We start from the raw sequence: 27,841 nt of genomic DNA on the forward strand, positions 1-27,841 counted from the left end.
TCGCACCTGAATCGGTTAGCTGTATACTAGTATTGACAACATATGGATGAGACCTTGTGCTTTTTGCACTGTATGCAGGCAGTTGCACGGCGTGAGTAGCCTGATGGCGGACTCGGTTGTGTGTCCATTCGGAATAGTGTACATCAAAAGCTCACCATGTCATTTCATGCTCATCTCCAATGGTCCAAGATGCACAACTAGAGATTGTGGCTTTGTACAGTTCAGATGGAGAGTTCCCCTCCATGAGGAGGTAGTGGCTTAGTAATCTCTTGGTCTACGGGACTCCGAGGCCTTTCTATTTGGATGTTTGGTATATGATAGTTATTATCCTCATGGCTCTCTGCTTGCTAACAGGAATTCTGGATGGGATTTTCGACACAGGGTATAAAGTGCCATGTAATGCCGAGTTCTTGCAGATACGGGTGTACGAAGACTGTTCCATGGACATCTTTCCACTATCTCACCTCCAGATATTAGCTGGAATAATATCACAGAGCCATCTTCGAATCTTCACCTTGAACGCAATACTCAGTGGGCAGTGACCGATCTTGTATACAATGTGGCTGTCGGCGCTGCTCGGAGTCGGGGCCGACTCCGAGCATTTCCGGGGTGGAGTAAGTTGAGCTCCCCGAGGATCTGAGGAATTAGACTGGAGACGACAGACCTCATGAAGTGATCTGCCTCAGGAGAGTTCGGCGGATGTGCGAGATGGTGGCTCGGACCCAGAAGCCTTTGAACGCTTCGTTTAGGCAGGACATGCCCATTCTTGATATATAAGAGGCCGTCGAGCGTCTCCTTTGTATTATCCAAAGACTTCAAACATTTCCTTCGATAATTTACCTTTCTTACAGTCATGACGATTACTCTTAAAAAGCCTAACACGACATTTAACGGGGATTCTAGCGCTCCAGCGCCTGACGTTCCTAGCATTGTACGCGGTGTCATCCAGGATATTCGTCAGAATGGAGACAAGGCTGTACGTGCATATTCTGAGAAATTCGACAAATGGAGCCCTCGAAGCTTCAAGCTCTCCCAGACCGAGATCGACCAGATCATGAGCAAAGTACCAAAACAGGTTCTGGACGATATAAACACTGTCCAGCACAATGTCCGCACTTTTGCTCTGGAGCAGCGCAAGTCAATAACCGACTTTGAGTATGAAGTTCGCCCCGGGGTCCATCTAGGTCAGAAGAATATTCCTATCAGTGCGGTTGGAGCGTATGTTATTATCCTTTCTATACCAGGGAAGAAGAAACCCACAAGCTGATCATGGAAACCAGCTATATCCCTGGTGGTCGTTATCCCCTTCTTGCCTCGGCCCATATGACGATCGTCACAGCAAAAGCAGCTGGTGTCAAGCGGGTTATTGCTTGTACACCTCCTATCCAAGGAGAGATTCCCCCTTCCACTGTCGCCGCGATGCATATGGCCGGGGCGGATGATATTTACATCCTTGGTGGCGTCCAGGCTATTACAGCAATGTCCGTCGGCACGGAGACCATCGAAAAGGTCGACTTTATCGCGGGACCGGGAAACGCCTTTGTTGCAGAAGCCAAGCGCCAGCTATTTGGCGAAATTGGCATTGATCTTCCCGCTGGCCCAACTGAGGTTTTGATCGTGGCTGATCAAGCAGCAGATCCAGTCCTTGTTGCTACCGATCTCCTCTCCCAGGCTGAGCATGGCCCGGACACCCCGGCGGTGCTAATCACCAACTCACGACCGCTGGCCGAGAAGACCATAGTAGAAGTCCAGAGACTGTTGAAGATACTGCCTACAGCGGGTATTGCTTCCGTATCCTGGGATCGCTTCGGTGAAGTCCACGTCGTGGAGAGCCTAGACGAAGCTTATCGTTTGGCCGATCAATATGCAAGTGAGCATGTACAGATTTTGACCGTGAACCCCCGAGAAGCACTAGATAAGATGAGCAACTATGGGGCTCTCTTCCTCGGCGATAAAACATGTGTCTCATATGGAGACAAGGTGAGTTCTCCCCCCTTATATCATTGCTCACTGCTTTTCCTCTAAGGGTTTATAAATATCAACTAACGCTGCACAGTGTATCGGCACCAATCATGTTTTGCCGACCAAAGGAGCCGCAAGATTTACAGGCGGGCTTTGGGTAGGCAAATACCTCAAGACTGTCACTTATCAAGAAGTGACTTCCGCAAAGGAGAGTGGTGAATTGGGTCTTTTATGTGGCCGTGCAGCCCGTGCAGAGAATTTCGAAGGCCATGCACGCTCCGGTGATATTAGAGCCCGTAACTTCCTACAAAGGTCTTTCGATTGGCTGAAGGAAACATCTAAGATTTAATGTCGTCTATATCGATTGTGGGCTGAAATGACAGCAAGAGAACTCGGAGTAACATCTATTCAGGCGTGAGAGAAGAAATACATAAGGGCATTGCTGTTACACTTTATGTCTTCTTGGGCCTGTAGCTGTTTGGGAAAATGAGTATACCTAGAAAGTTCTTGACTTCTCGTCAAGTTGATAATTGACGATTAGAGAAAGCAGTCTGACACTCAACGGCGTTATCAGATACCTCTGGAATCTCTTAATTTCTCTGTCCCTTCATTCTATTTTGTATGGGACTAATGCAGTTCACTGGCTCTATAGTCCCCATGTGTTGAAGCACATGTACGGACGTTCAGTAAGTTAACGTTATAACTATGCAGAATTTGTGGAGTGTTCTATGAAAAGATTCTGTGCAGTATTGCCATTTCGTATACGTACAACAAAGTCAAAATATTCCAAAAATACCAAAGAAAGTAATCCACCTCAATGATATATACTGGAGACTCAAACCACAAAGCCCGACATAAACGCCAAACATCCTCCATAGTACGAACCTCAAATTTCCATAAACAGCGCCATTTTACATTATCCCAAAATCTCTCAAGTAGAAGTACATCATGGATCATAGACAGACATCATGTATAAGAATCACAGATCCTCAGAAAACCTCGACTCGCGGGCAACACTGCCACTATCACCAATTGGGGGCGGAGCAGGAAGACCCTGTTCAGTAGCACTATTTCGCAGATTCTGGAGATCAGTACCAGCAGTATCTCTTGACTTAAACGAAGGAACCTCCGAGTCACGACGGGCATCACCAGGACCATTCGTCATGGGTTCATCAGAGCTTCGCGAAACAGACTTGAGGAAGGTCCTGCGGAGACGACCCGGCTTCTTCTCATTGCCATTCTGGGTGATCGATTCCGGGGAAGATTCCTGCGTTCCGGTCTTGGTCACGTCGTAGTCGTTAGCGTAGTAGCTGGAAGAGCGGTTGTGGACTGGGATGGAGTCCGACCCAGAAATAGGGTGCGAGCCGAGAGCCGCGGTCCGACTCTCGTCACGGCCGGTCAGGGCAGCGCCGCCTTGAAAAGCGGGTTCGCTGTCCGTGTTGAAGTCCGGCCCTGGCTGATGGGGATAAACGGGGACCGGCCCGCTGGAACGGTGGACGAGACGATCACGGAACCAAGTCTTAAGCTTGGAGTCGGAGCGGGGGCTTGAGACTGGACGCTCGAAGTAGTGGATCATTGTTGGACCCGAAGTACTAGCAGCGGCATCGTGCGGCTCAGATTGAAGTGCGGATTGACGTCTGGGCACGGCGGGTGGAATATCCCCGGTGGTCCGATCAGCCTCCGTTGCTGAGGCTGCTGAGACCGAGGGGGCAGCAGCAGCTAGAGCGCCTGTAGCAGCAGCCGCTTCGGGCTCATTGATGGCCTGCTCAGGCTCAGCAGCAGCTACCTCGGGCTCATTAGTGAGCTCCTCAGGCTCAGCGGCAACAGCAGTGGCCTGGGGATCAGACACAGCAACCTCAGGCTCAGCAGAGGCCTCCTCGGGAATGGTATCTTTCGAAACATCGTTATCCGGGGCCACACTTGGTGCCGGCTCTTCCACAGCCACATTGTCCTGAGCAACAGGCGAGACAGGCTGAGCCTGCTCAGTCTCAGACTCTTCCACACGAGCTCGCTTGCCCTTCTTCCTCCAGAGGAAGAATTTAGGGATCGAAACTTTGCCCTCGGACTTGTGTTCACGCTTGTTTGTACCTACTTGGGTGGTTAGAATATACCATTGAATAAATGGAACAGAGACGACTTACTCTTCTGTTGCTTCTCCAGTTCACGGACTTCAGCTTCACGTTGGCGTTCAATAGCCGCGCGTCTTTGCTTTTCCTCAGCATCAAGTCGGACCTCTACATCATGGGCCCTACGCTGTTCGGCATTATCAGTGATCTCATCGAGCGCGGGCTGGAGGCGATTACGAGCAACAGCTTCAATATCGGCCATCTCCATGTAATGTTGACCGCCGATGTTGACGCGATCACCTTGAGCGGCAGCTAGTTCGGAGGCCTCAGCCTCCTGTCGGACCCGCTGCTGGGCGACCTCATCCCAGCCCTTCTGCACCGAAGGCGGAGCTCGGCCAGTCTTGGCGTAGAACCTTGTCTCCATATCCTGGAGGGTCGCATCCACGTTGCGGCGAGCAGCTTGCATGAGCAACTCACGATCCTTGGTTCTGCGCGTGTCCACTTCATTCATCTTGGTCCGCAGGCTGAACATCTGGTTACGAATATGCCTCGACTGCTCTGCGTCAATCTGAGAGGCATCTGCGTCACTTGAAGTTCTCTTACGACGAGTAGTCAGACGGGATCGTGTCGGCTGAGGAGCGGTGCCGTAGTATTCCTTATAATCGGCATTCTCATCTTGCATGCGCGCAAGCTTCTCGGCAGCTCGCTTTTGCGCAGCCTCCTGTAAAGCGATTGCGCTTCGAAGGGCAGACCCATCCGTACCAGACACAGTCTTGCGGTAGCCCAGCTGACTATGCCCCTTCTGGGCTGCCAGGACGGCGGGATCCACTCCACCCGTCTCTTCCTTATCGCCAGGGGCTTTATACATGTCCTTGGCCATAGAGAGCGCCGCGGCGCGAAGAGAGTTCTTGTAATTTTGCTCGTCGACCTCAGGCTGAACCGGAGGGTTCGAAGTATACATCTTCGCGTTGGTCTGCGCGATATGAGAAATTCGGCTTACTTCATTGGCATTATCCAAATGACCAAGAGAGGCGTCACTTTTCATACGAGCATGACGCGACGCGCCAACAGCCGAACTAGAAAAGGGGGACGTCAGACGGACCGGATTCACTGAGTGCCGAGTCAGCCCTCTTGCGCGATAGGGTATAGGCCCCTGTGGCAGCCTGGAGAGCCTTTTCTTGCGGGTCACCACCAACGGCAGTACGTTGGCGGTCGGGGTGCTGGTCGAGGGAGATGCCGCGCTTGTGAGTGGGAACCTGAGCAGGTGCCGCAGGTCGCTGTTCCCCACGGGCGGCAATCAGCGCAGCGCCCAAACCAGCAGCACTGTGTCCAGTGGGGGCCGGCGGTGGCTGTGGAGGGGTGTAGTCTTTCACGAGGGACGCGGCCCTCTCGGCATCCGGCTGTCGGGCAGGGGGCTGCCATACTTCGACTGGTTTGCGATTCGCATGCGCGAGAGCGGAGGCGGCCGATGCATGGCTGAGGTTGGCGGTTCCACCGGCTCGTGGATCTACACCGCGCATCGTTTGTCAGCTTGCGATACATCCTATCTGCTCTCGAGGGGTGAAACTCACTCAAGTAGGTGTTCGGCGCGGTCGGGGCACGCGTGGGCGCCTTGCGTTCGGAACGAGTCGCATAAAGTGCAGCTGTCGCGGCTGATTTTCATAGCGATCAGTGCTCAGGTACACAGAAAAATAGGGTGCAGGTCAATTTCATGTCCTTACCGTCATCTGCTAGCCGACACGACGGAGCAGGCATCGCAGTTGCCATGGTTGTATACGTGAAGAGAAAAGAAGTAAAAGAAGAGCCATTGAACTATGGATGGAATTTGAGGACCGAAAGCTTCTCGTGACGTATGGAAAGAAAGAGCCATTGCATCATCATGAAATTGAGTGGCTCTGAAGTTAGTTCGGTGGTGGAGTCAAGCCTTGTCCGCTTTCAATCTTTATGACGTGGGGACTTCGCGATTTCCACGAACCCTGATCGACACATCTACACTTGGGCACTTCTTTTACACATTGCCCACATCTATGATGTTCCTGATCGGATCGGATCGGATCTGAAAATATCTTGTCCAACTATAAGGTATGCTCATTATATTCTATACATCATATCTCCAGAGTTAGAAGTTGAGGTCGCCTATCGCAGGTGCAAGATCTCCAGGATGTCATGACGCGCAAAGAACGAGCGGTTCCATTTCCCAAAAATGTCTACAGAAGAAGAGAGAGAAAAAAGTTAGTTCAGTGGAGAAAATGGAGAAAAAGAGGATCAGATGACAGACTCACACATGGGGAGACTCAACAGGCAGATCCCCACTTGGATACTACCGATGATCACCATAGTGTGTTTGATGCCCCCGTGGGCAAACCATTTGTAGGCGTAAAAGGTGAGCACGAAGCTAAACATGTTCTTGAAAATAAGCATGCAGGTAAATGCTTCGATGGCCATTTCCCCTGTATTCAAATTAAATTAGTACACATTCTCGGTAGGAAGATCGGAGATCGACATACGGTGGGCATCAACAATATACAGCGACGCAGCAACTGCGCCCATAACCATCCCAATAATTAGGAAAGCGAAGAATACGTCTGGGAGAATATACCCATAGTGCATGACATCGTTGGCGGTCCATCCGAAACCGTATATTCCGATGCCACAGAAAAGGAGCTGGGGGAGCACCAGCAGGATACGGAACTCTGGTTCATACTTGCCATGGTTCAAGCGGATCATCAACTTGTTGATGGAATCACTGAACAGACCAGAAAGGACGAGGCCCAATATGGCACCGATGAACGCGCCTGTGTAAAGGTACCCGGTTTTGTCTTCATCGAACCACATCGGCGGGCCAAGGAACACAATCGCTAGAACGACACCTACAAAGACCGCCCAGCCAATCACAACGCCTTGGATCAGGCAAGCCTGTGTTCAGTCAGTGCGTGGTCACATCAAAATGAACTGGTACACCTACCCAGAAGACCCCTGGATGGAAGAACAACGGGAACGGACGAAGTAGCAATTTGTAAAAGCTCTCGTCTGTCTTTCGGCCGTTGAACATTCGAAGGGATTCGGCAAATGAGGCTTTTTGGGGGACTGGGGCAGGAACATCTGGCCTCGAAGTCCCGAGTGCGTTCCTGTCGTCCGGTCTGAGCTCCTTGGTCTCGTCATTTGATGCTCCGCTGATTGAGGTAGACTCGCCGTGACCATCCTGATGCTTAAAGTCTGTATTCAGATGATCGGGACGTCGGAAGGCAGTCTCTGGTACAAAAAAGAACATCAATGGAAATGAAGCTCCAAGGAAAATGGCGACAAAATAGAAAGACCATTGCCACCCCATGGTCTTGGTGATCTTGCCCACCACAACAGGAGTCAAAAAGGCAGCCCCGAAGAGTGCGACATTGGATACAGCCATGCGCTTGCCTCGTTCCTGAATTAAAAATCAGCCTCTTCCTGGACCACATATTCATTGAGCGACTTACATGAACAAAATATAGATCTCCCACGCAGGCATTCACCAATGCCTCGAAAGGCGCCAATGCAACACCCTGGAAAATCCGTGACCACAAAAGACTGGTAGAATTCGTGCCACTCGCACCAGCCCACACGCAACTGACAATCATCAAGACATGTCCAATTAAAAACAGATGGCGTTTACCCCAGACTCGCGCCGTGGGAACGATCAAGATGCCCGCCACACCCACGCCACACAAGTGATATCCGGTCAACAGAGCAGCAGCTGTAAAAGTGATATTCTCGTAATCGGCAATTGTCACTGTATTTGCCGCTAGAATGGAACTCAGTGTTGTGCAGAGGACGGTCACGAAGGATAGGATGGAGAGGATCAGGTCGCGTCGCCATAGCGGCCAGTTCTGCTCTGCTATTAGCTTATCTTCGCTAGAAGATCACGTTGTGCCGATGCGCTTGGTGCCTACCAATGGATCATTGGGGTCATCACTTGGCTGTGGGACGAGTATCACTGGCTGCTTGCCTGACCAGTCGCATTTGAGGCCTGAGGTGCCTAGTGCCTGGTCGTTTGCGTTATTGTTCTGTTCATAGATATCGGAGGTGCCTATTACGAGTCAGCTTCACATCTTAGCCATGGAAAGGCTATAGAGATCAAACCTGGAACATGGGCCTGTTTGGTATCCAGTACTCCAAGACCCATTCTCGCAAATGAGCGACTCTACGCTAGCGGAGAAAAGCCAGAGAGACCAGTTAAGTAGACCAAGAGGGGGAAGTTGTTGGCGTTCCGAGGGGAACTGCAAGCTTCAACGGGACCAATAGGGGCAAGTGCATGCTTGCATCCTCCGACTGTGTTCCCCATTTCCAGTTCCCAGTTCCCAGTTGGCATTGGTGGCTCGGCTGAATGTGATTGAGGGTTTAGCCCGAGCGATCTACAGTACTTCCCTGCGTATTCTACGGTTGGAACCCATGTTCAACGTACAAGCTGGGCCAAAAGGGAACAAGAGAAGTCAAAAAAGTAAACCTAAATAGTACGAAAATCATATTCCTTCAATCATACCGTGTAGAAAACAAAGATACTGGGCACTGTATCCGAACCCATCACCACGGGCAATAGCCTGTTTCCTGAAATTCCCCAGTTTTGGGGAAAAGCCACTAATGGAAACTGGGGATTCAGCTGAGATCTGCAGGGAGGAGCCGAGGCATCACATTCGGCTTCCAGATTTGCTGGCTCTCGGTCGATATACCGTACAGTAGAACGGGAAAAAGGACCTTACATGAAGAACAAAGACTCACTTGAGTACAGTATGCAGTGCACCAGTAACCCAAGTTTGTACGGTGAGAAGGGTTCAAAACGATCACTGCGGTCCATGGTGGAGTAGACCCTACAGTAGCGCTGAGTGGCTTGCATGTATGACTAGGTATTGAGGTAAACAGGGTCCGGGGTGGACGTGGGGATAATAGAAGGGCGACTTTAAGTGGATGGCAAAGAGAAGCTTGTGGTCTGCACACTAATGCCACGAAGATTACCCATAAAAGGCACACAACTAAACATCGCATACCTCCACACAATCCAACTACTCCGAATTACAGGGAGATGTAGAGCAGGACTAAAATGCCAACCCCAAATTCAATTCATTAGAATCCCAAGAATTTGATGCCATATTAGAGGTACAGCTTGATTTAAAATGCAATACCCCAAAGCGCTAAAATGCCGATAGTTTACTAGCCAGATTGAACTACGGGGGGAGGTGGCTTTTCAGCATTTGGGGGTGGCATTTTAGTCCTGCTCTAGATGTATCCATTGGATCTACAGTACAGTAAAGTATACAACAGCCCCTGACTTGGGGTCAAAACTCACCCCCCAAGCTTGGGTTTAAAGCCGGGGGAGGGGCAGCTTGACTTCACCTTGACATCTCCCATTCAACCATGAAGTTCAACATCATTGCCCTGGCAGCTTTGCTGACCACTGCTGCGGCTCAAGGTCTGGGCGACCTGCCTGATTGCTCGGTATGTACCAATGATCGAGGTAATGAGCGGTCTGCTAACGTGTTTCCCCTCGACAGAAAGAGTGTGCCACTGGTGCCATTCCCCAAAGCTGTGGCATTGACTTCAAGTGTATCTGTGAGGCCAAGTCCTTCCTGAATGATGTGACCTGCTGCGTAGCCCAAAAGTGCTCCAAGGCAGACCAGGAGAGTAGGTGACGCCCATCCCAGCAGCAGACTCAATAAAAAAGACACAGCTAACGTGATTTGCACACAACAGCCACTCTCAAGGTCGCCAAGTCCATCTGCGCTCGTGGCGGTGTGACCAACCTCCCCGATGAGGTGACCTGTTCCAGCAGCAGCTCCAGCTCCAGCTCCAGCTCGACATCCACCGGAACCAAGACTGGCACCAACGCATCGGCCTCGACCTCAAGCTCGACTTCGACCTCAACCGGCTCGACCACCTCATCAGCCTCCGATGTCTCTGCCACCAACGCTTCCAGCACTAGCTCCAAGACCTCGTCCGCATCCTCTGCTTCTGCAGCCGCTACTAGCACCGGCGCTGCCATGGCTGCTCGCAAGGATTCTTCTCTCGTGGCTGCTGCTGGTGCCGCTGCCGCTTTCGCCATCCTTATCTAAGAGAGCGATGAGTGGTCATGTTGAACGAAGGCGCTTTATGCTTAGCGGTATGCAGATATTTGATGATGGAATGGAATTGCAATGACTGTGTCTCATGACATGACATGAGGAACCTGTATCTCTTAATTCACAATACTGCCATAATTAACAAAATTACGCAATATCTGTGGCGCTTGAACGGGAAGACATGTTTGATTTTGATAATTAGTTAATACACCGGTAGAAAAGGATATCGATAATCAATGGGGGCTCAGAGGTCGCGAGTATCCTCCAGCAGCTTGGTCAGACGTTCCTGGCGCTCCTCGCGGAGAGTAGTGAAAATCTGTATCACGCATCAGTAACCGCATAGAATATACCAGATCATCAATGGTACTCACCCAGAACCAGAACATCATCTCCAAAAACGCAAAGGTGAAGACCACACGGTTCTTCAGACGGTCCAGGCCAGCCATAGCCGCAGCGGAGGTGTAGGAGGAGGCCAGGAGTTCACCTCGGCCGGTATAAATGAACAGCGCAAGACCTGCGTACACGAAAAACCGGCATGCAGCAACGCCAATCCAGACACTCCAGTAGACAGTCAAGGACTTCGTGATATACTCGGGCAGGTTCTGGAGAACCTGTAGGTCCTCAGCCGGGAGGTTACCATTGCGCAGAGGACGGATATATGGCAGAGCTTCGTCGAGCGCTTCGTGGAATGGGAGGTTCGATAACAGGACGAGGTCGATGAGAGCTTCGACGAAGAGGAGCACGGCGCAGAAGGTGAAGGGGGACTGTTGGGGGCTTGACAGGGATGGGAAGCCCTGGGATAGAGATGTTAGCACTGTGATACAGTTCAATTGATTTCCAGTCAAGCTTAGAGCTGGCGAGGTTGGAGATTGGTGCATACAATTTTCAAGGCTTCTCCCATCATAAACACAAAGTCGGAGTCGGTGATCAGCTCTGGATTTTTGACCAGGTAGCCGGCAACCACAACCAGGAGGATGCCATGCACCTGGATGAGAGTTTTAGACGAGACAAATACCATGTTGGGTGTGCAATGGTAGAAGGAGTTGGGAAAGGACAGATAGGTGTCGGAGACTGGAGTTGGACCGCGTGTTTGTTCCCAAGGCATGTGGGGAAAAAGCATCACTTCCCCCCACCACCACAGCTTAACGATTTGATCTGATTTACGACTGATGCCTCACTGACCAGAGATAGAAGCAGCCTTGATACAGAAGAGCTAGAGCTATAATCCTCGACAATGGCTGATCCACTCTTCAACACGGAGCGCCATGTCAAATACTACCTCCGATGCCTAAAGACCTTCCTGCCGTCCGCTTACACCTCCAATGACTCCAATCGCATGCTGCTGGGCTACCTGACCCTCTCAGGGCTGGATGTGCTCGGCGTGCTGTACACCAAAACCACACCGGAAGAACGACAAGGGTACATCGACTGGCTCTACCACTGCCAAGTGCCAACAGGCGGGTTCCGTGGATTCCCAGGCACTGACTTCGGACCAGAGAAGCGAAACAAAAACAATGAAGCCTGGGACCCGGCAAACGTTCCTGCGACGTTCTTTGCGCTGGTCAACTTGCTCATCCTCGGCGATGACCTGTCGCGTGTCAAGCGGCGGGAGTGCCTCGAATGGCTTCCCAAGGTGCAGCGCGCTGATGGAAGCTTTGGGGAACTCGTCGGTCCCGGTGGGGATGTAGAAGGAGCTCGCGATTTGAGATATTGCTGCTGTGCAACCGGTGTGCGGTACATCCTGCGCGGACGAAATGAGGCTGGGCTTCAGGGCGTGCCGGATATTGATGTACCCCGGTTGATCTCTTTTATTGAGGCGTGTCAGGTAATTGAACGCATTTCTACACTGATTTGATAGATACGCTAATGCGAATTGACTAGACCTACGACGGTGGCATGGCCGAATCTCCTTTCTGCGAGTCGCATAGTTCGTGTTTCCCTCTCTACTACGGCTTGATTTGCTAATTGAAAACGCAGGCGGACATACATATTGTGCAATTGGTTCGTTGGACTTTGTTCGTCGCACATCTCCTGATCTGAGATCAGTACCGCTACTATCAGCCGGGTCAGAGAAATTTGAGTCTTTGATTACATGGTTGGCCTCAAGGCAGACGGCTCGAATTGAAGACGATGGCAATGAAGACGACAGTGACACCGAAGTGCCCAATGCATCTGAAGCAGGATCTCTCACTGAAAGAATCCAAGGGCTGCCCAATGTCGAATCACTGGAAGCAGAGACAATATCATGCGCCGGGTTCAACGGGCGATGCAATAAAGTTGCCGACACCTGTTATTCATTCTGGAATGGAGCGACACTGGTGGTATGTTCTCTTGTGATCTCCCGCTATTTGACCTTTACTGACACCGCATCAGATGCTGGACCATTACTCTGTGATTGACGAGGCTCGCAACCGTCGATACTTGCTGGAAAAGACCCAACATCTCGTTGGTGGATTTGGAAAAGCGCCCGGAGATCCTCCAGGTAAGACCCGTCGACCTAAACGAAGACCTCGCTGACCACACAGATTTGCTTCACTCATACTTTGGCATGGTTTCCCTGGCCTTCCAGGGCGAAGCAGGCCTCAACCCCGTCGATCCCACGATGGGCACCAGTAAACGTGCCGTGCAACATCTTGAATCGCTGCCTTGGTGGCAATAGAAGGATATAATATAATACCTTATGACGTTGGTTTCAGCCATTCATTAGCTGGGCCATGTCAGCGCATATGGGCCAATAGGTGCAGCCGCCCAAATTAATTGGGCGTCAGTGTACATGTACAGCTACACAAGTAAGGGATCTGTGAACTGACTGTGATGAGAGAAAGAGGTTATGTAGGATGATCTTCCCTGATTTTAGTTGAATTTACTGGATTTTAGTCCCAAAAATTGTAGTCAAAAAAATATCCTCATAGTCAAGACGGGCGTTGAAGATAGGGGGGGAATATAATGCGAACAGACACTAACTTAATGGATTGCACTACAATTGCACAACTAAAAAAAGGAGACGTTCGAGTCCCCCCCACACAGTCCACGTTCCCGTTGACGTCTTGGAAACTTTGTATTGAATCCTTAACTCTTCCAGCCTCTCACCCCCTTACCCACTCCCGTGTTTGAATGGCACCCGGCCCTGCCACTCCCACCCCGGTCACTATTCTTACGCAGAAACTTCCGCGATTGACAGGCAACCACACATGCCGCCCCGAACGAGAGCGGGGGTTCAAAGCCAGAAACAAAAGGAAAAGGTGAGCCTGCAGGAGCTCCGCAAGGTGTGGAGCGGAGCGCGGAGTCAATGATCGTGTGGCTAACTGAGGATCTCGACTACAGCTTGCGAGCTCCTACAATGAACTTCTCGAGTAAGCGGCACCCTCGGTCCAAGTCTCAGAGCTTGCGCTAACACGATGCGTCTACAGGGAGTTCTCGTCCAAAGATCTCCGGAGTGTGGGCAATTATACGCTAGGGAGGCTCATTGGAAAGGGGTCCTTTGGCAAGGTCTATCTCGCGTCACACAAGCTCACCAATGGCTCAAAGGTACGACTTGGAAGAATGAGATCGCTGGACAGTGCTGATCAGTCGATAGGTTGTGTTGAAGTCCTCCAGCAAGGAGGACACAAACCTCGTGCGAGAGATCCATCACCATCGCCAATTCCTCCATCCCCATATTGCGCGTCTTTACGAAGTGGTGGTGACCGAGAGCCTGGTCTGGCTAGTTTTGGAATATTGTCCTGGTAGGTCGCGTGCTCGATAGAACGGACGCCGAGAGAAGGAAAGCTATACTGACTACGGACTGTCTAGGTGACGAACTCTACAACTACCTCCTTCGCCACGGCCCCTTACCGGTAGAGAAAGTAAAGCGGATCTTTACACAGTTGGTTGGAGCAGTTGCGTATGTCCACAGCAAGTCCTGTGTTCATCGAGATCTCAAGTTGGAGAACATCCTTTTGGACAAGCAAGAAAATGTGAAGCTATGCGATTTTGGATTCACGCGCGAATACGAAGGAAAGGCAAGCTATTTGCAGACCTTCTGTGGGACGATATGCTACAGTGCACCCGAAATGCTGAAGGGAGAGAAATATGCCGGAGAGAAGGTGGATGTCTGGAGTTTGGGAATCATCCTCTATGCGTTGCTTGCTGGCGAGCTGCCATATGATGATGACGACGACCAGGTCACAAAACGGCGGATTCTGGCTGTTGAGCCCACTTACAATGACAAGTTTCCAGATGATGCCAAGGCATTGATCAACCTATTGCTATCGAAACGACCATTGATCCGGCCAAGTCTAGATGAGATTCTGGCGCATCCTTTTCTCGCTGAACATGCCCCTGAGCAGCTTGCCATACTGAAGATTCCAAGGCCTTCGCCGTTCACCACACCGCTAGAGAAAACTACCCTGCAACGGATGAAGAGTGCAGGTGTCAACATCGACGAAGTGATTGAGAATGTTCTGGCTCAGCGATGTGATCCTCTGGCTGGATGGTGGGCGTTGCTGATCGAAAAAGAGCAACGAAAGGAACAGAAGAGGGAGCGCAAGCGTCGAGAGCGGGAGGTTGAGGCTAAGAATATGCGCCGTCTTAGCGCTGCTAGCAGTCGTCTGGAGAAGCGGTCATCGGCTTTGATGGAGGTCGAAGAGGAAGGTCAGGCAAACTTGGGATTGCATGAACGTGGAAGACGGGATAGACGAAGCTTACCATCGCAACTGGCAGTTCCGGAACTTCCTGCGCTTCCTGAACCGCTGCCGGTGTTTCCATCCGAGGCGACTACACCACCGTTGCCCATCGATAAAGATTCCATTCGATCCAACGACTCGTCACGACGCCGCCCAATTCCCCCGCCCAAAGACCGACGTCGATCGAGGCCTAGCATGCTGCATGTGAGTGCATCGCAACCCGAGTTGACACAGCACCACGGTATCTTCCGACGTCGTACCAGTCGCCGCCATCAATATCCGATACTCAGCCAGCTGGCCTCCCTCAAGCACTGGTTCGTGGAATCAGCAAAACGAGCACGCTCTCCGCATTCTAAGTCAAGCACTTCTCGCAAAATGTTTTCTGAAAAGTCGAGTCCGGCCAAGAGTCAGGACACAGGAAAAAAGCCGTCGACTTTGTCGTCTCCGACAAGTGAAATGCCAGGGGAGGACGTAGTGACACCAACTCAGGCCAAACGAATCTCCGCTGCCAGCAGTCTCGCTCCCAGCAGTGCTTCATATCGCCAAAATCGACACTCCTACCCTCGCCAGCCGCGTTCATTGAACACAGGTCACTCCGGCCATCGCAATTCTCTTTCGCCCTCGCCCATCACCCCACGTGGCTCCTATCGACGTTCATCAGCCGGGCTACGAGGACGCAAATCCACGTCGTCCTCGGTCTCTTCAATTCGCAGCATTCACCACACTCGCGCCCACTCCAAAGCATCTTCGATTTCTTCTAATAGCGTGGACACCATATCAACACCAACTGCGAGAGCCTCAAAATCACCCCACTCATCTATCAAGGTCTTGCCTACCACACCAGGTGCATCTGCTCGTTTCCCAAGCAACATTCGTTTGGTTAGAGGACCAGGTGGAGCACCCCGAGAACTGGCCGATCACGGCATGCCCTCCGCGTTCAATGAGGTGGCTCCATCACCATTGTTGTACTCGCCATCATCAAGCTTGGTTTTTGCGCGACGCAAGAGATCTGCATTCAAGGGTCCTATGATCCACACAAGTAATTTGATGGGCAGCGGTGGGATGGCTGGTTCACCTGTTCACGTCAACACCAGCGAGTCTAGTATCCCAGCAGGTCGACCTGTGGCACGCAAAAGCCAAATCATTGAAGAAGAGGAAGACATGGGCGGAATCGAAGAAGACGAAGAAGGAGAGGGTGATGGATTTGTCACTGATCCTGGCACACCAGGCGATATGACCAATCCCTACGACCATCTTGAAAACACCACCCCGAGAGTCTCGATCGACCAAGAGGCTGGATCTTTCTCGGGTGAAAAAACGCCCATTGCCCCTACGCCGGGTCTTGAAAACAGCCCACTTCGGCCTCCTCGCTCTTCTTCTCTGCTCTCACCGAGTGACATCCCAGAGGACAAGATTGGGACAGCCGAATGATGGGTTCCCGGATCGACTGCTCTCCATATCAGTTGCTTTGCTTTGCATTAGATGCGAGCTTTCTTGCGTTCACACGATATCTCCTTTCTATGTTCGGTTAGACGATAGATCTTTTATACCCCCTACTTACACAGCGTTCCCTGCTTTTCATTTCCTTCATTTGACCATCGACACTTCATTGGATCGTATCCAATGAGTATCCTGCCCTCCCTTGTCTTCTTTTCCTTGTTGTCCCCCCATCTCACGAAGCACTTGTCCTCTGCTCCCTTGAGATTCCTTATAATCCTCACGACTCGACATTCCCTTGTTACCCTACCCTTTTGATTATACATCACTGCTTTTTATCCATAGACTATTGTTTAGTGTGATCGTTTGATCACTGATATCATCGCCAGATACTTGCATAATGGTATTGCATATTGAATAATATTTGACCTTCACACGCTATCAGTCTTCGAATACTACTCAAAACATACTTGAGATCTAGTGTTTTTGGACCTGTTGATGGCTCAATCTGGACCACAGAAAGAAATCCTTTTACGGACATATTGAACCATTATCTTGTGCCTCGTAAGATCATTGATTATCTTTCTATCAGTAGAAATCCCAAGCAGGCAAAGTCAAGTAAAGTAAGGAAAGCAAGGAAAGCAAGGAAAGCAAGTAAATAAAGCAAAGCAAGCCCCAAACATCTACCTACGCCACTGGAAAACACCTCAAGGGATTATCAGCTCACAACTACCGCTCCACGTGAACAGCCTGGTGCTTCTCATCGAAAGCCGTAGACTCTTGATGAGTACCCATCACAGCCTCTTCATCTTTATTATCCGGACCCTCAAGTCCAACCGTGCTCTCACCAACCTTGTCCACCGTGCTAACATATGCAGGGACAAAGTTGACGGCGATTGCGTAGGTCCATGCGACAACCATGAACTGCAATTCCTGTTAGCAGGGGAGCTACCTTGTATTAATAGAGGAAGAGAGACATACCATGGTAGGAACGATGAACGCAAACCCCGTATCATTACGCATATCAGCAACATGACCCAGAATCGGAGGCACGACAGCACCACCACAAACACCACCGACGAGGAAACCAGAGCCACGTTTGTAATGACGTCCCAAGCCGCGAATACCCAGAGCCATGATCGTAGGGAAACAGACAGACTCGAAGAATAGTGTCAGGAAGAGCATGGCTGTTTTTCAACATCAGTATCAAAATCCTGTCACTCGGTGACTTTCATTGTGGAAAGCACTTACCAATACCGGCTTGCTTTGTCTGCGTCACAGATGCAGCAAGGAAGGCTACCGTGCATGACAGATAAACGAGGAAAACCCAACGAGCCTTGACATACTTCATGATCCCCGAGCCGAGGAATCGACCCACAGCAAAAGCGCCTTGCGCTCCGGCGAGATACTTGGCTGCAGTGGCATTGGACGTACCAGGCCAGGTCTCAGTAGCATAGTTGATGAAGTAGCCAGCGATTGCGACTGAGATATCAGTCAGCATGTGAAAATAGAGCGGGTAGATGATGGATAGATTGGAAAATACACACCCTGTGCTCCCGTATAAGTGAACTGCGAAAGTGTCGCATGGAACAACTTATAATGCTTCCAGAACGGCTCATCCTGCTCATCAACATGAGTCTGCGCAACCTGGAAGGCCATATCCTCATCGGTCACTTCAGGGATATTCGAAAAGAAAAAGACAGCAGCCAGACAGAAGACGAAAATGCCAATGGCGAGGTAAACCCACTGCACACGCTGCAGAGCAGCAACATCATCCGAAGTTTCAGTGAAGAAAGCATAAGAGCCCAATACCGGGCCAACAACAGTGCCAATTGCATTGAAAGCCTGGGCGAAGTTGATTCGAATCTCCGAGTAGCGAGGGGGACCGCAGACTAGACAGCGCAAGAGAAGACAATGGTCAGCGCGAGCCCTTTCTTCCAGACATACAGTCTTGTGTTCATGGTATTGCTCTCTTACCCGTTAGATAAGGATTAGCAGCAGTCTCCAACGAGCCCAGTCCCGATCCAATCACAAATGTTGCACCGCAGAAGCCACCGAAGGATTGATGCAGACCCGCCGGCCACATGCATAGAGCTCCGATGCCGTAGAGGACCAGACCGAAGATGAAGACTGTTTTGTAGCCATAGTGGCGGAGGATCCAGTTCGCGTAGCCGAGCGAGGCCAGGGGATATGCGCTGAGCTTATTAGTCCGGTATTCGGCGGAGAGAGAAGCTATGGAAGCATGTTTGAGGACATACCCGAAATAGGCAGCTTGAAGTCCAGCAGAGCGTCCTCGGTCAATGTGGAGGGTATTTTGGAAGTGTTTGTTTAAGGTATCCAGCAATCCATACGCGAATCCCTGGCACGTTAGTAAGCTATAGTTCGCCCGTCCATCCCATAGTCCCATAGTCACATACCCACAAAAAGAACAGAATCGTCACTAGTGTCAGCGGCCACAAACTCTGACGTAGAGTCAAAGTCGCAGCCGAGGTGGTCTTTTTGTTGTCAACACGCAAGCCCGAACGGCTCTTCATGAACTCCTTGAAGCCCATCGTGAAGAAATCAGATCGAAGAAACAACAGGAAAATAAAGAAAAGAGAAAAAAAAAAAACAAAACCGACAGACCAACAAAACAAGGGTCAAGTATTTAAGTGTAAATGGAAATGTAACACTCTTTTTCTCCGCAACTTCCCTTCCCCAGTCCGGGGTAAGCCAAGCGGTGATCCCTGGGGTAAACGTGCCTTTGGACCAGTCACAAACCTGCCCTCGATATTCTGATCAACCTTAGTTTGGAATATCCCCTCAAAACACGGTCTAGCACGGGCACTGGCGTCAGAGTTGCATTTTCAGCCTGAATGCGGGACATCATTCCGGTGGCTTTTCGGGCTATTGTGTCCCGCGTGCTTTTATACTGTCACTTCGCGATTTTTGTTTTTGCGCGGAGAATATGAGGTCTACAGCGTCCTAGGGCATGGCAAATCGCTTCGGAGTAAGCACCTGCTATTGAGATTTACAATACATGATGCTTAATGCTCCTTGTGGCTATTTGTGCTAACAACTTTATTTAACCATGGAGCCATAAGCGTGTGGGAGCCAAAAACGCCTTCAAACTATAAACAAATTCTAAAATAGGCTTCTTTTATCAAATGTTTCCTGGATAGACGTTCAACGAGTCCGTCATGTTTTCTAACTCCCGTCATACATCAAGTCCTGAAAGTGTCTCAAACCACTACTTTACGGCGCGTGAACATGAGCTTCCACGTCCCGGAGACGAGAGAATTAAGCCAAAAAGGACAAAATCCGAGCGTTCAATTGCCCCTGTGGATCTGTGGCTTTTACTCAATTATATCTAGGGCCAATATGCATTTTCTATTTGTGTAGCTGATTAGGCGGGCAGAAGACGAGGCGTGCGCTCTATCTAACGCATACATGTATGCCCAAGATAGGCGGGATTATGGATAAGTTTCAGCCTTCATTTGCGGGTTCTTCTTTTTTCTTTCCCTTTCTCTAGACATGATAGTATAGCAAAATAGATTTCTGCTGTTCACCCTCACCACAACTAGAAACACATAGAACAACTTATAAGTTATCGTAAAGCATCTTATTGTTCCTCAAAGCAGTTAGACCCAAAAGTCCTATCTCCATGTGACCTCAACGATTTAACCTCATCCTCTAAGTTGACTCCCGGTAACAACTACCAACGACTAGTAACGACTGGTCTTGACTCATCAGGTGATTGAATCATGCTTTGACCTGATGAACTAATGATCTATCGTCCGTGATAGCGAAGTAGGTCATCTTCGTCACTTTGACTCCAATTCGGCTCGGCAGCTTTTTCAAGCAACAGTTGGACCATTGCCTCCTCCCCATTTTCTGCAGCCCATGATAGCGGGGTTACGCCATCGTTGTCTCTTGACTCAAGGTCAGCGCCTTTTTCAAGCAGCAATTTGACTGTTGCCTCATGTCCAAGATAAGACATCAGAGTGAGACTACATGTATTGTGAGGAACCCCAGAAAGAAATTGGCGCTGGTGAATTTCAAGCCATATTGACCGACTCCTTGAGTGTAGACTGCAGATGCTCAATGTATAGGGTACAAGATCAGCACCAATACTAATGCGAGCATTGCGATGATGATCGTCCCAATTAATGCTGAATAGTTCAATAAAGTGTACATGGAGAGACTCTGGCGAGTTTCTCCAACATCCGCAGCAAGAGTTTCATTATTGATGAAGTCAAGATACATGACACAGACCTCGGCAAGGACATTGTGCGCGCTCTGGCTGGTGATAGAATGCTGCCAGGCTGACTCTGAAGGAACAGTGGTAGGTGATACTTCATGCGCAAGTAAAAACTCCCGCGCAGTCTGGTGAAGCAGATAAATCTTGTTGTGGTGGATTGAAACAAGCAATCCACACCAAGACCTGAGACGTGAGCTGAAGTCCTCTTCTTCCTCAAGATCAAGGTCGTGAATTGACTTTGATTTGCCGTCAACATTCAATGCAACATTCATTTCAGAGAGTGATAAGGGTCGGCTTGCTGCCAAGATGATGCTCAAGGCCTTCCAAACAGTTGGGTCTTTCTTCGACTTCTTCAGAATCTGCTCATAGGCCTTGTACATTGTTGTTGGCAGGGATGCAAAAGTTGGATCAACTCCAGAAGGTGTTTTCTTGAAAGTTTCGGTTGCTAAGAAGTCAAACACAAGGTATACCCAAAGATAGGTACGGTGTGGAACTTTGAGCAGTCTTGTTGCAAGGTGATTTTTGACCCGATCTGAAAGACTTGTTTGTCGAGCTAGTTGTTCGACGCGATATCGGATGACATGAGTGACCTCTTGACTGATACTTTCTGACTTCTCCTCGCCTGGTATACGAATATACGGGAACGATTCCAGTAAGCTCCCAAAACTGGAGATAATTCGATCATATGGGCGGCTTGTTAAGAGAAACTTCAGCTTGCTCTGGCTTGAATGATCAGTGCGTGATTGAGCCTCAATGCCTGATATCAAGTTATTGAATTCCGATTCAGCACATTCATCTAGGGCATCTAGAACGATGATGATAGGTCCAGCATTGGGGTCTTTCACGGCTCTTCCCAGGATACCCCAGAGGGACTTAGTCGCTTTGATGAGGTGGCGCCCGTTCTTTCTGAAATCCTCTATTGCGTGTCTTATGAGGAATGGAATCTGAGAAAACAGTTGATGGAGTAGAGCGCAAAGCGCTTGGCTGACTTTGTTCTGGTCCTGGTCTTTGAAGAAGAAATAACAGATCGTGGCAGATCGTGGTAGCTTGTCCTCGATAAGGTGTTTCGCCAGGACAGACTTCCCACAGCCTGGGTCGGCTGAGACAAGCAAAGGCCCAGAATCTTGTTCCAACCACCTTCGGAAATTCTGATGGTTTAGAAACCACTCACAGGTGCCCTCCAATCGGGCTTCAACACGATCCTTGTACCATTCATATGTGACATCATTTGTATCTGTGACAAGACGAAATAACTGAAGACATTCCATTTCCTCGTCTGTGAGTCTTTGCTTGACTGCATTTTCCTGGATTTCAAGCTGCTTCTGTGCAATATTCCTATGCTCCTCGGCAACGTTTTGTGGTTCTGATAATGTTAACATATATGAAGGGAGCTATTTCAAAGTAACATTGAACTAACCAGATACTGAATCACCAAGTCGCTTCTCATCCTTCACCCTACTTGAAGGGATTCTCAGCAATAGGTCTTTGGCATATACAGCTGCAATCATTGATGCATATCCTTGCCACTCTTTGCTCTTATGCGAGTCTGAGTAGTAACAGATCCCGCGGATCACCAGGCAGGGAAATTGATTCATGAGACCCGCAGCCTCCATTTCGAAACATAGAACGTCCCTTTCCGCGGCAAGCCTGTCTCGAATCAAAGCATCCTTCATCAGCTGATCCGCAGAAGCAATCAGACCGTAGTGGATGGTAGGATCATCCGTATATTCACTCCGCTCAGGTCGTGGTACCAAGTTTGACGAATCTTCTGCACAATATGCACAGCCTCTTGGATCATGTAGGTAGTCGGCTTTGAACAACCTATCCGTGCTTGGTTGTTCGTACTCGCGCCGGAGCCTAGGATTCTTGTTGAGAATCCCGTGGACAGCCTCCTTGAGCTGATGACCTTTCCTTTTATATTGCGCCTGTATACCCGCTACTGCTGTGCGTAGTGACGTTGGTGGCTGATTCAAGAACCGCGTGTGTTGAAAGCTCTGGCCCTGTATCGACTTGCCAAAATCATACTGGAACACACCATTTTCGCCCTCGCGAGGGGCACTAACCACAACATCGCCCAAGCGAATATCATGCTTTGCACTTGGTGCACCGCCGCCAATGCCTACCATGAGACCGATTTTGATGTTGGGAAAGCTGTGCAGCATGTCTTTTGCCACGCTCGCAGCAGAAACGGTTCCATACTCCCCGTCTGGCAAGACGGCGACCACCACGTTATGATCTCCAATTCTTCCCAGTGTATAGTCATTTGTATCATTCGAAGCCAGAGACCTTGGACTTTCATGCTCCTCATCGAGGCACTCTTGCGCAGCCACATACTCGACGCCTATGGCGCATATCCAGCCCACGGCGTAGTTTGCGGGGTCTGACATGTTTATCCTGATTCTTCTCCTAGTAGATCCGAACCAGATAAATGACTCGTTGCTGAGCCAGATATATCCAAATGATGGTTTAAGAGAGACAAAGATTGGAGAGATCTTGAGTGTATAGAAAAGGCGTAAAGAAAGAATGCAGTGGGGGCCACGGGCACCATGAACAGCACTCTAAGCGCTTCTCGTGACGTTCGCTGCCTAACCCCCGCTTCATTCTTGAATCTCACTGGGAGAGTATAGCATGGGTGATTTCCCGGCTTTTATTCCTACCCTATCAATTCGTCTTGCTTTTTATATGAATCTCCGATATTGTTATAAGCGGCGATCACCCGCCACAAAGCCCTTTTGCTAACTAACTTCCGGGAGCGTGTGCCAAAGATACGTCGTTAGTCTTGACTCGCACGAAACATGCCTAGCTCGATAGTAGGCGGAAGCGAAAGCGATAGAGAAGTAATGCTTCGAACAGCCCGAGGTGGCGCAGATCTTACTACAGATTGAGGCTCTTGAAATCATTACAAAAAGCCTTCAGAGCACAAAAATGGCCTTACGGCCACTTGAATAGGTCCTAAATAATTTCCTTTCTAGCTTGAGTCGCCCTATTGAATATACTCCTGGTATGATCTACACTGGATGAAGACTACAATATCACTCAGACTCCAAAGCCCATAGCCCATTGATCGGCAATGACCCTGCCATGACGATGGCCCCAATATCATTTTCGGACAGCTGGAACCCACTGTACGGCAGGTGTCAAATAGATGCTATTGCAGGGACAATTTTCAGTGAGATTTTCGGCATTGGGGGAAGCCATGGTTGATAGTGTGATTGGGTGTGCACCATTAGGGCTTCTCGGTGTCAGCTGCGGGGACATGGAGTAGACAATTCAAAGTGTCTAGGGTTACTTTGTTTCGACTGCATCTGCTTTCCAGCATTGCAGAATTGAGACTATCTTTACTTCCAACCCACATCATACGTGTCAAAGCCTGTCGCTTTTCCAACCACTCCTGTGCGCAGGATAGATGGCAATGCGCTCCAGTGTACTTCTCTCCATGTCGAGGTAACTTAGATAACTGGCTGACCTTGGATTCAATTGTTTGAAAGGTTTATTATAAAGGTGTTAGTTTCAGGACGGCGACTCGAGAGTCCAGTGATTTGAGCGTCAGTGATACCTCGAGGAGGCTCATCGTCCGGAGAAGTGATTACATCGATTTCAAAGAAATAGGTCCTATGTAAAAAATGACTCGAGTACATGTTCGATATTTCATTTCAGGGTCTTTCTATGGGCATGATAGCATGTCATAAGGAAACTGAACCACCCACACCATAACCAACAGCCAGGCACAATCTATCTCTATTCACACCTCTAGCACCGGCCAAAGAACCCCCCGGGAGAAAATATGGTAATTCAATACCTACATATCTTTCTCTTAAGCCCGCTTGGGCTTACCGGCGGCGCCGTTGGCGACCGGGGAGACGGTAACATGTGTGTTGTAGAGGCAACGCTCAGCATACTTGAGGACCTCGTCAATGAAAATGACAGGGGCACTGATGACCAAGACTGCCTGCCATTCGGTCCAGTTCAGGGGAAGAATGGAGAACAGGTTCTGGAGGAAGGGAATGTAGAGAATGGCAAAGTGTAGAGCCATGGACAGAGTGATGGCGTACACCAGCATGGGGTTGTTGTTCAGGAAGAAAGTGAAGAGAGACTCGCTGGAGGACAAGGCGTTCATGGCATTCAGCATCTCAATGACCACAAGAATGGAAAGAGAGACAGTGGAAGCAGACTTGGCCATATCGTTGGTGAACATGTCACAGCCAATCTCGGGGAACTGAGCAGAGCACTTGTGGAAGTGGGACTAGAAGTTTGTTAGAAATGTGGGACAGGAGCCTGGGATATAAGAAACTTACCAACTGCCAGAAAGTGATATGAGGGCCCTCGGGGTTATAGATGAACCACCAAACGTAACCAAAGACAGTGGCAGCACCGACGTAAATACCGATGACCATATAGCGGAACAACAACCAGCCACCGACAAGAGCCTCGTCACGGCGGCGAGGAGGACGCTTCATAACGTCGTGGTCGGGAGGGTTGAAAGACAGAGCAGTGGCGGGGAGACCGTCGGTGACAAGGTTAACCCATAAGAGCTGGACAGGGACCAGAGCCTCGGGCATGCCAAGGGCAGCAGTCAAGAAGATGGACACGACCTCTCCGATGTTGGAGGAGATCAGGTAGCGAATGAACTGTTGGGTGTTGCTGTAGATAGAACGGCCTTCTTCGACGGCAACGGTGATAGTAGCGAAGTTATCATCCGCGAGAACCATATCAGCAGCCATCTTAGCGACGTCAGTCCCAGTACCCATGGCGACACCAATGTCAGACTTCTTCAAAGCGGGAGCATCGTTAACACCGTCACCGGTCATGGCAACGACATGGTTCATAGATTGGAGGAGATCAACCAGCTTAGACTTGTGGCTAGGCTCAGTGCGGGAGAAAAGCGAGGCAGTCTCAACAGCCTTCATCTTCTCGCCCTCGCTGAGGCTATCAAATTCGCGACCAGTGTAGCTCTTGCCAGTAAGATCCTCGTTGGGACCAAACACGCCAATGGCGCGACAGATGGACTCGGCGGTGTTGGGGTTATCACCAGTGATGACAATCACACGGATTCCGGCGGCGTGGCACTTCTTGATAGAGTCGGCAACTTCAGGACGAGGGGGGTCCAGCATTCCAACCAGACCAACGAGAGTCATATCTTGCTCCAGCTTGGCGTAGTCCTCGGTAGTGGAGGCGTTCTTCAGAAGAGAGTTACCAGAGACACCGCTGACATTTGCGATAGCCATGACACGGAGACCGCGGTTACCGTACTCAACGACCTCTTCACTGAGAAGCTTCAGATATTCCTTAGTCATAGGGACACGGTTTCCGTCGGCGCCACGAAGGACGTGAGTGCAGCGTTCAAAGATAGTTTCGGGGGCACCCTTGACAAGCAGCTTTTGCTCTTTGCCTTCGCCAACGAGGACAGACATGCTCTTTCGGTCACGAGAGAACTCATAGGTAGCCTTGAGAGGGAGACGGGATTCGTAGTGAGCACTAGCGGCATGCAATCTTTCAGACGCAGGGAGGCGGTAAAGCTTCTGGTTCAGGGCAGCGTCGGTGGATCCAATCTTCTCGACCAAAGCACGAAGAGCTCCCTCGGTGGGCTCACCGATACTGGAGAAGACTCCGGTCTTGGGGTCATGGGCAAGAGTAGCAGCGTTACAAAGGGCAGTGACCTCGGCCAATTGCTCAACCGTAGAAGAAGAGACGGCCACGTTTTCGACGACCTTGCCGTTCTGAGAGAGCTTGCCCTCGGGGGTGAAAGTGGTTCCCTCGACATCAATTTCATCGAAACCTTTGCCAGAGGCGGACAGGTAGACAACCTTCTCCACGCTCATCTGATTGGTGGTCAGAGTTCCGGTCTTGTCGGAGCAGATAACGCTGCAGCTACCAAGGGTTTCAACGGAGGGAAGAGAGCGGACAACAGCATTCTTCTGGGCCATCTTGCGAGTACCAAGAGCCAAACAAGTAGTAATGACAACAGCCAGACCCTCGGGAATGGCTGCCACACCAAGGGAGACAGCAATCTTCAAGTAGTAGATAGCACCCTTGGTCCAGCCACCGAAAGAGGGATCATTGAAGTTCTCATAGTTGATAACCCAAACCAGTACACAGATAACGGTAATAACCTTGGCCAGCATGTCACCGAAGTCGTTCAGCTTCTGCTTCAGGGGGGTTGGCTCGGAGATCTGGGCAGTAATGCTCTCGTGAATATCACCAATAGCAGTTGAGCCACCGGTCAAGACAACAAGGGCAGTAGCGTGGCCGTTGACCACGGTAGTACCAGAGAAAAGCATGTTGATCTGGTCCTGCTTGACAGCCTGCTGGTCCTTGATGGCCTTGGTCTCCTTGCTGACACTTTCGCTTTCACCAGTCAGAATAGCCTGGTCAACACGGAAGCTGTTGCTGTGAATAGCGAGCAGTCGGCAATCTGCAGGAACACGATCACCAACGGCGATCTGAATCACATCACCGGGGACCAAGTCCTCAGCCTTGACGCGGCGAGGCTTTCCATCACGAACAACCTTGGCCTCGTTGGCCGAGTATTCCTGAAGAGCCGCGATGGCCTTCTCGGCACTGCTTTCCTGGGTGACTCCGACGACGGCGTTGAGGATAAGGATAGTGAGGATCTAAACAGATTGCCAATTGGTCAGCAAGATTGATGAAGGCAGATTATGGGGAACAAATCACGTACAACAGCAGGGTCCACAAATGCAGTCCAACCCTCGTTCTCTTCAAAGAGCGCGAGCACAAACGACACGGCGGCCGAACCAAGGAGGATAAGGACGAGCTGATCCTTGAATTGCTCCAAAATCAGCTCCCACATGGGCGTTGGAGGCTCTTCCGCAAGAGCTAAACAAAGCGTCAGGTCAATGCGTCTTCTGGGGCCGGTGTGGATGTAGACTCACCGTTGGGCCCATATTGGCTTCTGGATTTCGTGACCGCATCCTGGGACAGACCAGTCTGCTCAGTCACCTTGAAGTGCTCCAGCGATTCCGCTGGAGTGCGGAGAAAGGCATTCTCCATAATGGCTTAGCCTCAAGGGCAGAAACGTTCAGGAAGATGTAAACAAATGGAAAAAGAAAAGAAAAGGGAAACCTATTTAGATTAGAGACATAGGGAGCCTGAAGCAGAAAAGAAGGAAGAAAAGAGCGAGATCCAGGAAATAGATCGAAAGCCGAATGGGGAACCTCCAGTGGGGGACGAGGCACAACGTGTTCTCATTGCTTCCAGGCGCTGAGTAAGCCACCAGGGGCCACAGGGCTGCAGGGCTGAGGAGCGGGTCAACTGCTATTCTCCGCTTTGCTGCTCTTTTCTCGTTCTGGGACGGGGTTGATATGCTCATTGCTGGTGGCTTCTTGAGTGGAAGCCGAATTCCTGATCAGTATCTCGTTGTTCAGATCT

General features: G+C 50.2%; 11 protein-coding genes across 11 annotated transcripts; 4 read left to right on the forward strand and 7 right to left on the reverse strand.

Moving 5' to 3' along the window:
• Positions 1-853: 853 nt before the first annotated feature.
• On the forward strand, positions 854-2,311 carry N7511_009781 (histidinol dehydrogenase family protein; the record flags this gene model as incomplete). The annotated part of the gene is made up of 3 exons (XM_057132158.1): positions 854-1,218; positions 1,281-1,980; positions 2,057-2,311. 3 exons carry the CDS (start codon positions 854-856, stop codon positions 2,309-2,311), a joined length of 1,320 nt encoding a protein of 439 aa, XP_056980146.1.
• Positions 2,312-2,941: 630 nt separating this feature from the next.
• Positions 2,942-4,989, reverse strand: N7511_009782 (uncharacterized protein; the record flags this gene model as incomplete). The annotated part of the gene is made up of 2 exons (XM_057132159.1): positions 2,942-4,050; positions 4,104-4,989. 2 exons carry the CDS (start codon positions 4,987-4,989, stop codon positions 2,942-2,944), a joined length of 1,995 nt encoding a protein of 664 aa, XP_056980147.1.
• A 115-nt stretch (positions 4,990-5,104) lies between these two features.
• Positions 5,105-5,795, reverse strand: N7511_009783 (uncharacterized protein; the record flags this gene model as incomplete). The annotated part of the gene is made up of 3 exons (XM_057132160.1): positions 5,105-5,535; positions 5,600-5,680; positions 5,750-5,795. The coding sequence occupies 3 exons, from the start codon at positions 5,793-5,795 to the stop codon at positions 5,105-5,107; spliced, it is 558 nt and encodes a 185-aa protein (XP_056980148.1).
• A 699-nt stretch (positions 5,796-6,494) lies between these two features.
• N7511_009784 (putative MFS transporter) lies at positions 6,495-8,187 on the reverse strand (the record flags this gene model as incomplete). Its single annotated transcript, XM_057132161.1, has 5 exons — positions 6,495-6,944; positions 6,994-7,449; positions 7,502-7,891; positions 7,955-8,091; positions 8,145-8,187. The coding sequence occupies 5 exons, from the start codon at positions 8,185-8,187 to the stop codon at positions 6,495-6,497; spliced, it is 1,476 nt and encodes a 491-aa protein (XP_056980149.1).
• A 1,226-nt stretch (positions 8,188-9,413) lies between these two features.
• N7511_009785 (CFEM domain-containing protein) lies at positions 9,414-10,108 on the forward strand (the record flags this gene model as incomplete). The annotated part of the gene is made up of 3 exons (XM_057132162.1): positions 9,414-9,494; positions 9,551-9,680; positions 9,750-10,108. 3 exons carry the CDS (start codon positions 9,414-9,416, stop codon positions 10,106-10,108), a joined length of 570 nt encoding a protein of 189 aa, XP_056980150.1.
• A 250-nt stretch (positions 10,109-10,358) lies between these two features.
• On the reverse strand, positions 10,359-11,219 carry N7511_009786 (uncharacterized protein; the record flags this gene model as incomplete). The annotated part of the gene is made up of 3 exons (XM_057132163.1): positions 10,359-10,430; positions 10,486-10,908; positions 10,995-11,219. 3 exons carry the CDS (start codon positions 11,217-11,219, stop codon positions 10,359-10,361), a joined length of 720 nt encoding a protein of 239 aa, XP_056980151.1.
• Positions 11,220-11,348: 129 nt separating this feature from the next.
• Positions 11,349-12,773, forward strand: cdc43 (protein geranylgeranyltransferase type I subunit CDC43; the record flags this gene model as incomplete). Its single annotated transcript, XM_057132164.1, has 5 exons — positions 11,349-11,939; positions 11,996-12,041; positions 12,092-12,435; positions 12,488-12,596; positions 12,640-12,773. The coding sequence occupies 5 exons, from the start codon at positions 11,349-11,351 to the stop codon at positions 12,771-12,773; spliced, it is 1,224 nt and encodes a 407-aa protein (XP_056980152.1).
• Positions 12,774-13,305: 532 nt separating this feature from the next.
• Positions 13,306-16,209, forward strand: N7511_009788 (non-specific serine/threonine protein kinase; the record flags this gene model as incomplete). The annotated part of the gene is made up of 5 exons (XM_057132165.1): positions 13,306-13,356; positions 13,439-13,467; positions 13,525-13,642; positions 13,692-13,839; positions 13,907-16,209. 5 exons carry the CDS (start codon positions 13,306-13,308, stop codon positions 16,207-16,209), a joined length of 2,649 nt encoding a protein of 882 aa, XP_056980153.1.
• A 735-nt stretch (positions 16,210-16,944) lies between these two features.
• On the reverse strand, positions 16,945-18,767 carry N7511_009789 (putative l-fucose permease; the record flags this gene model as incomplete). The annotated part of the gene is made up of 7 exons (XM_057132166.1): positions 16,945-17,139; positions 17,197-17,402; positions 17,467-17,697; positions 17,763-18,107; positions 18,193-18,410; positions 18,474-18,574; positions 18,633-18,767. The coding sequence occupies 7 exons, from the start codon at positions 18,765-18,767 to the stop codon at positions 16,945-16,947; spliced, it is 1,431 nt and encodes a 476-aa protein (XP_056980154.1).
• Positions 18,768-19,984: 1,217 nt separating this feature from the next.
• On the reverse strand, positions 19,985-22,842 carry N7511_009790 (uncharacterized protein; the record flags this gene model as incomplete). The annotated part of the gene is made up of 3 exons (XM_057132167.1): positions 19,985-20,366; positions 20,390-21,818; positions 21,873-22,842. 3 exons carry the CDS (start codon positions 22,840-22,842, stop codon positions 19,985-19,987), a joined length of 2,781 nt encoding a protein of 926 aa, XP_056980155.1.
• Positions 22,843-24,269: 1,427 nt separating this feature from the next.
• N7511_009791 (calcium-transporting ATPase) lies at positions 24,270-27,463 on the reverse strand (the record flags this gene model as incomplete). The annotated part of the gene is made up of 4 exons (XM_057132168.1): positions 24,270-24,698; positions 24,751-27,066; positions 27,132-27,289; positions 27,346-27,463. 4 exons carry the CDS (start codon positions 27,461-27,463, stop codon positions 24,270-24,272), a joined length of 3,021 nt encoding a protein of 1,006 aa, XP_056980156.1.
• Between the last annotated feature and the right edge of the window lie 378 nt (positions 27,464-27,841).

The sequence above is a fragment of the Penicillium nucicola genome (assembly GCF_028828085.1).
Source record: "Penicillium nucicola strain IBT 29836 chromosome Unknown utg000010l, whole genome shotgun sequence".
NCBI classification, from domain to species: domain Eukaryota; kingdom Fungi; phylum Ascomycota; class Eurotiomycetes; order Eurotiales; family Aspergillaceae; genus Penicillium; species Penicillium nucicola.